This window comes from Molothrus aeneus, chromosome 5, assembly GCF_037042795.1.
Source record: "Molothrus aeneus isolate 106 chromosome 5, BPBGC_Maene_1.0, whole genome shotgun sequence".
Classification (NCBI taxonomy): Eukaryota; Metazoa; Chordata; class Aves; order Passeriformes; family Icteridae; genus Molothrus; species Molothrus aeneus.
The window spans coordinates 25984728-25993358 of NC_089650.1; the positions used below are offsets into that span (position 1 = coordinate 25984728).

The following is an 8631-nucleotide window of genomic DNA, read 5'->3' on the forward strand; positions in this document are numbered from 1 at the left end:
ACCACAAAGGCAAAGCAGGGTTATTCATCCTCACTGATACATGTGCATCTATCTGAGTATTAGCTGGGAACTTATATAAGTTCCTATATAAGAGCACTCTTTCCTGAATGGTAGCAAATCCATACATAAAAAGATTGGGAGATTGTTGTGCACTTTGATTTACTTTATTGAGTAATCATCTGATAGCTACAATGGTGAATTGGAAGTTAAAAAATAAAATAAAATAAAATAAAATAAAATAAAATAAAATAAAATAAAATAAAATAAAATAAAATAAAATAAAGAAACAAAAAGAAAATTTAAAAAAAGAAGAAAAAGGAAAACCAACCTCTTTATAAAAAAAAATCCACATCGTATTTCCCCATATTTTGGGAAACAGGCTGAAGAAAACATTCTACACTGTAGAAGACACATGTAACTGCTGATACCCATGTTTTGACATTGGAACTGCAAGTCTGAAGCATATAGTTCTAAAGCCTCAAGCAAAAGAGGCTTAATAGTAATAGCATGGATACATCACCACTGTGAAGATGTTAACACATTAAGGATCCTGGGATACCAGTCTGGTATAATCAGCAATATACTGGGTTCCTGTGAAAGATGTGGCATTTCTTCTTAAGGTCAGCTTTCAGAGATCTTTGAAAAACAATGTTCTAGACTGATTACTTACAGTACTCCTTTGCTTGCAGAAAAGCAGGAGAGTAGTTCAATAAAAACTGAATACATGATCATTTTTCTGACTGGATTTGATTAGTTGCATAACTTAAGCAAGATTATCACAGTGTGTGATCTAGTTAAGCTTTTAGGATTATATGAACACCAGCACCAAATTAATCTTAGAATCAGACAACTGAGATACTTGTAAACTCTCATATGTCTCTGACCACTTATGAAGTCTCTCCCGGTCCCACTGCTTCAGTAAGCATTTGATAGTTAGTGCAGCATTTTATTGACAAAGCAACACAATCTGGACAGATTCCTCACTTCTCTCTCCTTGCAAGAATAGCATGCCACCTTGTTGAACCCCCAAGGATGCAAACTAGGATTATTTTACATAAAGTCTCCCTTTGTAGCATCTGAAATAAAAACCTTTCCCCCAGAACTGCCACTGTTTTGATAGTGAATTCCATGCTGAGTTGTACAACTGGTTACTCAGTTCTTTGGCCGATTTTAAGAATTGCATTCAAAAGTTACTCTGTGTTAGAGGCATTTAGAAAATATATTTATACCTGGTATTGATACTCTTTCAAGTACTCTTTTAGTCTTGTTGGTAATGGCAGCTCCCAGATCTGATTTGTGCTCTTGTTTATAGCTATTCTGCAGCGGTGTTGCAGAGATGGAGCAGATGTATAGAGGGGTTTGTTCAAGTAAAGATGAACTGTTCCATTTGAAGGTGTTTCAGTTCTATCCTTGCACATGAGAACATAGTACTCAATCAAATGCACAACGCTGTTGAACTGTTTAAGTCTAGATCTGACACAAGTGATAGAGTCCAGTCTAAACTTGCCATCTTGATATTCTATACGTAGATTGGTCGGTCCCGCTGACGTTTTTACTGATATAGTCAGTAGATACTCTGAGTGCGAACTATCCCTAACCAAAAAGGTCCCTTCAGGGGCATCCTGTAACCTTTCTTTGGCTTCAGCAACAGTCATGTTGCCCCAGTACCATCCTGTTAAAAGATGAGAAAAAGAAGGGATTTGTTTATTCCTGTTTGTTTTAAAAGCTGCTCTCTAGCTGATATACTTCTAGTCACCCATTTCTTTTGTTTGAAAGTCACCCATTTCTTTTGTTTGAAAGCTAAAGTCCTGCAGGCACAGTAAATTTTTATTTGCTATTTAAATTCATTTGTTTTACAACGCATCCCGTTTTGACAGAGCTTTCCAGGTCACTTTTTATTTACCTATGTATGCATACACATGCACAAACTTTCCCGCAGAGTCCTGCGGGGCCGACACCGGAGCCGCCGACCCGGCGGGCCGCCCCTGAAGCAGCAGGGACGCGTCCCGCGGCTCCCCGCTGCTCTGCCGCCGGGGCCCGCGCCGCGTCCGCAGGGCACGGGCTGGCAGCCCGCAGAACGCCCGCTTTGGGGAACTCTGAGCAGCCTGCTGCTGAAATGAGCTTTCGCAAGCGATCGAAAGCTAAGGGATAAGAAAACAACTTCGGCGAGGTAGCTGCGGTCCTGGCGCGGCTGCGATGAAGACAAAAAGCTCTTCCCTCCTCCCGCAAGCGAGCCCCGCGTCCTGCGGGGCCGGGCGAGCCGCCGCCACGCCGGCGAGGGGAGCGCAGGTACGCGGGGCCGAGGGGATGCGGCCGCCCCGGCCGGCGGCAGCGCCCGGCCCTCGCCCGGCCGCAGATCCTGGGCTGCCACCGGGGCGCGGCGCTGCCGGCGCTTTCGCTTCGGCCGCCGCCGTCCGCGTAAGGTCGGAGTCGTCGCCGCCCCTCTCCGCCGCGGGAACGCGACCTCGCAGCGCCGGGCGGCGATGGCCAGGCGTCGCACCGCCGCCCGGTTCCCCTCGCCCCGGGGGGGATCCCCGCCGCGCCGCTCTGCCTCCCCCTGGACAGCGCCACCGCCCCGGGCGCTTTCCCCTTCCCGGCCGCCCGGGCTTACCTGCCCGCCGCAGCTCCTCCATAGCCGCGGCCAGCTGCTCCGCCTCACGGCACTCCTCGGCAACGGGCGCCGCCGCCCCGGGGTACCCCCAGCGCTCCCCGGAGCTCTCCGCGCTCTCCAGGGACTCGGCGGAGCGCAGGGTCATGGGCGGCGGCGGCGGGCGCGGCCCCGCTCGCCCGCAGGTCGGGGGCTGCCGGCAGGAGAGAGCTCCGCTTCGCCGCCGCGGGGCTCAGCGCCGCGCTGGGTGCATGGTCCCGGCCCCCGGCCCGGGCGCCGCCTGCGAGCGGAGAGAGAGCGTGGTTAGCGGCGAGCCCCGCGAGAGGAGCTCCCGACGCAGAGCGTGTTTCTGGCGATCCCGCTTCGGAACTTCCCAGCATCCAGAGGAGGGACCCGAGGCGAGAGATCACCTCCCGGCGGAGCGGGGGAGGGACATCTCCTCCTCCCCCCCGCCGCCCAGCCTGTCCTCGGCTCTTCTCCGCCGGGGACTCGGCGGAGGCGGCGTCCCGAGACGGTGGTCTCGCTTTGTCGCAAAGGCGAACCCGCTGATGCCCCGCTCCCTCGGCTGGGGCAGGCGAGCCCGGCCGGCAGCTCTGGGACTTTTGGGGAGGGAGGAGGTCGTGGGGGAGAGCCGGGCACGTAAAGGTATGGGAGAGGAGGGGTAACCAGTGAGGCAGTGGTCCCAGTGGTCCCCGGTGCTGCCCGGGTTCCACGCTGCGGTGCGTACGGACGCCTTCCAGTAAGGTCATCCGCGAAGTCGTACCTGTAGGAACGGGAACGGAAGCCCGGCGTGGGCCATGCTCCCGGGATGGGAGACCTGCTCTCGGGCAGCGGAGTACCCGAGAAGCTGCGGAGCGAGTGCGCCGGCAGCGCCGGCTCCGGGGGCTCGCCGGCCGCTTGGGAGCGGAAGGGGCAGCGCGGTGGAGGACGCGCTATAATTAGCGCGGGGCAGGAAATATGCTTTTCCCGCTCCATTAAATGCTGATATTAGGGAGGAAAAAAGAATCTTTCCTCTTGGCCGAAGCTAACGAGAGGGACAAAAAGAGCCTCTTCTCTCCTGGGTGCGGCGACCGCCACATCAGGAGCGACACAAAGCCGGGCAGTACCAGAGAGGGGGAGCCTATCTGGTTTGGCTGGAGTGGAGGGACGGGGCTCACGGGAAGACCGGGAGCCCCCCGCCGGTGCTTGCGAACCGGGCAGTCTCTGCCTGCGGGTGCGCAGCAGCCGCCAGGTGAGGGGGTTATGCTGAGGTGGTTCCTCCCCTAACAAGTTCCGCAGCGGAGCTCAGAAACTTTTCCAAATTAAACTGTAGTGCCAACTGGTAGGGTGTTCTGATGGGTTTCTACCCCAATATATGTAGGCAGACGCGCGGGAACCCCTCGACAAAGCCCATCCGCTCCTTCCCCCGAGCAGAAGCTCCCGCCGCCGGCCGGGTGGCCGGGCGCAGGTGCGCCTGTCACCGGGAGAGGCTGCGGGCGCGGGGCTGACGGGTGCAGGTGGGAGCAGCCCTGCCAGCGGTGTCCGGGCGCGACCCCTTGTGAAAGGGAGGCTCCGGGAGCGCCTGGCCGCGAAGCGCCGCCGCCACGGGAGTCCGGTGGGGACGGAAGGCTGGCGAGGCGGTGGCGGCTGGCTGCAGCCGGGCGTCCCCCGGCCGAGGCGAGGAGAGCCGGAGCAGCCTGCGGCCGGCTGCGGGGAGCCTCCATCCCGGCGGTCGGCAGCGCCGTACCGGGAGCGGGGCGGCGGGCCGCCGGCTCTCGAAGCGACGCACGGCATCGGGCGGAGGGGGCGACTACAAGGGGACTCACCCGGGCTCGGCGGGACGGGGCTGGTGCCTCCGCTGCCGCCTGGAGGTGGGGCGGTCAGGTTGTTCTGGCTCCCGGCGGCGTCGGGGGGCCGAGGGGACACGGAGAGGCGTCGAGCCTGTGCCGGGGCGGACAGAGGCTGCCGGAGGAAGATGGTGCTCCTGGGGAAACAACACCCTCCTCTCCCCCGCCTCTCCCCGGCGCGGGCGGTCTGCTCGCCTTTGATTGCGAGGCGAGGGCATCCTGCCCCCGCCGCTCCCCCCTCCCGGGATGGTTACATACAAAGGCTGCTTTCCAGGAACTTTCCAGGAACCGCATCATGTGACAGGACCCGCTCCGGCGCCTCCGCCGCGATCGCGGCCAGCCGGGGCCGACGCACCGAGCCGCCGCCCCTGTCACGCCGGGGCAGCGGCCGCCGAACGCTGCCCCGCGGCCCCCCCGCCTCCTCCTCCTGCGCCCGCGGGGCCGCGGGCGACGCGCAGGTCAGTGCCCGGGGCTGCGGGGGGACCGGGCCTGCGGGGCCGTGCGGGCCGCCCCGCGGGGCGCGGTGGGACCCCGGGGGGAGCGGGGCGAGCGCGGCCGCCGGTCCCGGGGCCGCAGGGGCGAGGGGCGCCCGGCCTGCCCGGCGCCGGCAGCCGCGGGCACCTGAGCGCGGCGGCGGGGCCCGCCCGCAGGGCCGGGAGCGCGTCAGGGGCCGGTGCCAGGAGCTCCCTGCCAGGGACTTGCGGCGGCCGAAGCTCCTGGGACACCCCACCCTGGTCTCCACCCCCCTTCACCCTCCGGCGCTAAATACCTCGTTGCTACAAACAGCCATTGCCCGCCGATGCGCGCGCCGATTTCCTCCCCCTCCCCCCCTTTTTTTAATTATTATTCTTTTTTTTTTTTAATAACCACGAAGCTGTTTTCCAGCGTAAAGATGGTTGATTGCGCCCTGGGTGCTGCTCGGTAACCAGCCACCTTCCGCCGCTGCCCCGGCGGCCCCGAGCCGACTTTAGAAAGAGACACACACAGGGAAAAAAAAAAAAAAAAAGGAAAGAAAAGAGGGAAAACAAAGCAAAAGTAGCCGTAATAGTCTCACCCCAGCCCTTGGCTGCAGGTTAGGGCTCCCTGCATATTGTACGGGGGTATCTGGGAGGGAGAATTGATGGCAGAAGGATTAAGGGGTGTCTTTTTAAAGATTTCAGGAAAGAAGCCCAAACCTATAGCATAATAAAAGATAGTATCTTTAAAAATCGGGGCGGGAGGGGCGAGAGAGCCTTTGTTATCAGAGGAGTAAATGAATATGTATTAGGCTGCCCGGTCTGGCTGAGGGAGCGGAGCAGCTCCCCTGCGCAGAGAAACAGAGGAAGCTCCCAGGCTGAGACGCTGCCTTGGGTCGCTGCCTTGGGTCGCACTCCCCAGTAACGTCTGAAATGCAACGTTTCTTAAAAAAAAAAAAAAAAAAAAAAAAAGGACTGAGGAAGGATTACAAATCCTGAAGGATTTTGTAACAGTTATTGCTTATAATTCTTTAGCATCAGAGGATAAGAGAATTAATAGTTCTCTTAAATTTAAGTTCTGTATTTAGTGATTAAGTAAATTCATCTGAGGAAAAAAAAATCTACTTTGTTAAGTGAAATATTGGCCGGCATGATTTCATCTGTTTGTAATGCCTGGGTGCTTTTGAATTTAATTTATTCAGTTTATGAAAAAAAGGTGGTTTTAATCACTGGCAGCAGCACAGATTTAAAATGAGGTCTGAGAAACAAACACGGGCTTTCTTAAGCATTCTCTGAAATGGTTTAAAACAATTTAGGTCTTGAAGGTCATTCTTGTTCCTGTTTTTGTCTGTGAAGTTCAGATAGCCTCAGATCCAGGCTCCAGTGACAGTTGTGGAATTCCCACTAAGTTTTTTCGTTGGATTGATGTGAAGAGAGGAGAGAATGGGTTTGTGCCCCTAGAAATTTAGTTGACAGTTCAGCTACCTATGACATGAGATCTTGCAAAAAATCTCCATTACTTTTCAGAATGGCACTGACTTCACTATGTTCAGGAGAACAATAAAAAATTAATATAGATCTATTTTTATTACTAAAATAATTCTGTATATGTAGGCACACAGCTTTTGCTCAAAAACTATTTTGTTCCGATATCATAGTGTTCAAATTAAGGTTATTTCCTTGAAGTTCATTAATGCATCTTGGAGAAAAGGAATACATCTTGTCTAGATGCAAAGCTGCTTTTTTACAGCTTTGCTGTAGTTCTCTTTCCCTATGTTATTTTATTAATGGGATTTTTATGTGGATAGTCTCTCAAGACTTCCTTTGCTTCTGCTGTTTATTTGTCACTTGAAGTCATAATAATTTGTTTCTAAAACCACAGCTGGCTGCTATAAAGGCAGAGGGAGGAAGACCACGATTTATGTGGTGAATGAGAAACAAGAACAGAAGAATGTAATAAATGTTTGTTACTTAAAACTTCAGATATTGTTATGAAAAAGGTAGCATAAATATTAAATAGGCAGTATATCAGCAGGATCTTTCCTAAACAGAGTTCTGTTAAATTTTTTTTTCATGAGAACCTAATGTCTCTTAAAAATAGCACTAAATATCTGATAAACTTACAAGAGTAATGAAATTCAAACTTAAAAACTGCAAATGGATCTTTAAATGACAATCCTGGCACCTCATAGGAGTGCTCTGGTTTACAGTTACCTTTATTCTCTGGCTTGAGACATCTGAAAGTGCTATAGGCTCAGTGGGCTATGTTTGTATTTTACTGTTTCTTTCAACAATGTTACTTGCTCTTTTTCTCCTCTGTCTGCCTAAGTCTTCCATACAGTCACAAGAGAGAAAAGAAACAACTGTAAGGGTAAAAAAAGGTGACTAAATGAAATTACTTTTGGGACTATGGGCTGTACGTAGTGCATGAAACTACTTAAAGCTACTTTTTAGTTTTTTGGCACTGGGATATTTAATACAGGTTTGGTCTGCCTGAAGAGTTTTACTTTATAAAAGTCAGAATGGAGTAGGAGAAAGATGTGAAATGGAGAAAGAGAAAAGAAGGAGCAGACTCAGAAAACTTAGTTTTCCATAATAGGGTTTTTTAATCTGCCATGTAACAAGCAGGAATTCTTCTAAACAGTCACTACTACAAAAACTATATACAAGTGAGGATTTAAAAATTTTATGTGCAATTCAAACCAAATGCTTTATTTATTTTTAATCTGTTGTTTTGGGGTAGCAATTCTAGGAGAAATATTGCTGTATTCATATATAAATATGAATGCTTCTGAGCCAGTTTTAGAGGCATATCATCTAACTGGAGATGAAAGGCGTCAACTTAAGCAATCCCTATTTTTTTTCCTGATACTACTATTCATGAATGTTGGTTCTGACTGTATATTATCCATATAGTAGATATTTTTAATCTAGTTTTGTATTAGTAGTGAAAATATGAACATTAAGGGTTCCTGAAAATCACAAGCAGAATATATTGTTTGAGCTCAAATGCATATGCTCAAGACAGGGAAGGATGAGTAAATTTATTTTTTATTTTTCCTTTAGGCAAAAATCCCTTTCATGACCAAGGAAGGAGGCAACAACATTTTTACAGTCCTGAGAAGTGCCTGTTACTAGAAATGATTTTCACTTTGTTCCTGAAAAGCATGCCAAGTTTACTGGTGAGCTCGTATGCTGATTTATTTATACAACATGATGTGAGCAGAGGGGGGGCGGGTGGGATTTTGACTCAGCTGATTTTGCTAAATTTGCTCTGATTCACTGAAAAGATTTACTGATTCATTAAGATAGATTTACCTACCTACCTGGAAGAATACAAGGGGCCTTTCCCTGTTCTCTTCATGCTTAACTTCCCAAAGATGCAGCACAGAATATCTGTTATCCATGGCATACCATTTGGTCAGTTAAAATCCCCTTCAGTTAAAAGGACAGCTATTGCTTATCACATAGCTCTACTTACTGAACGTATTTTGACAACTGTTTACCTGAACTAGTCTAAACAACAATGTACAGCTGCCATGGTTTCCCTGTCCTGGGACTGCAGTCTGGTTCTTGAGCAGAGAAATGTGAATATTGAGCCTTTGGCTCCAGCAAATTGGAATGTGTTAAGTGTAAGTCCACAGCACGAGAAAGGTCTGCAATGTGAACTCTTTGAGGATTTCTCACTTAGCAGTTAGGAGAAAGGTTTGCTTATTTCACAAAGAGTTCCTAAAACATAATA

General features: G+C 50.8%; 1 protein-coding gene across 3 annotated transcripts; it reads right to left on the minus strand.

Moving 5' to 3' along the window:
• Window positions 1-351: 351 nt before the first annotated feature.
• On the minus strand, window positions 352-5231 carry SOCS2 (suppressor of cytokine signaling 2). Of its 3 annotated transcripts, none has more exons than XM_066549595.1 (4): window positions 5204-5231; window positions 4414-4549; window positions 2612-2888; window positions 352-1672 (listed from the first exon to the last, which is right to left on the minus strand). In XM_066549595.1, the coding sequence occupies exons 3-4, from the start codon at window positions 2754-2756 to the stop codon at window positions 1224-1226; spliced, it is 594 nt and encodes a 197-aa protein (XP_066405692.1). In that variant the 5' UTR covers window positions 2757-2888; window positions 4414-4549; window positions 5204-5231; the 3' UTR covers window positions 352-1223. The 3 variants fall into 3 exon arrangements, with proteins under 3 accessions (XP_066405692.1, XP_066405694.1, XP_066405693.1); XM_066549597.1 differs by lacking the exon at window positions 5204-5231 and adding an exon at window positions 4693-4719 and having other exon boundaries at window positions 4414-4571; XM_066549596.1 differs by lacking the exon at window positions 5204-5231 and having other exon boundaries at window positions 4414-4620.
• Window positions 5232-8631: the final 3400 nt, after the last annotated feature.

Coding starts and splice junctions, on each gene's coding strand:
- SOCS2 (XM_066549595.1), bottom strand. CDS start 2,756: ATGACCCTGCGCTCCGCCGAGTCCCTGGAGAGCGCGGAGAGCTCCGGG. Junction 1,673..2,611: donor GGAGGAGCTGCGGCGGGCAG/GTAAGCCCGGGC, acceptor ATCTTTTAACAG/GATGGTACTGGGGCAACATG.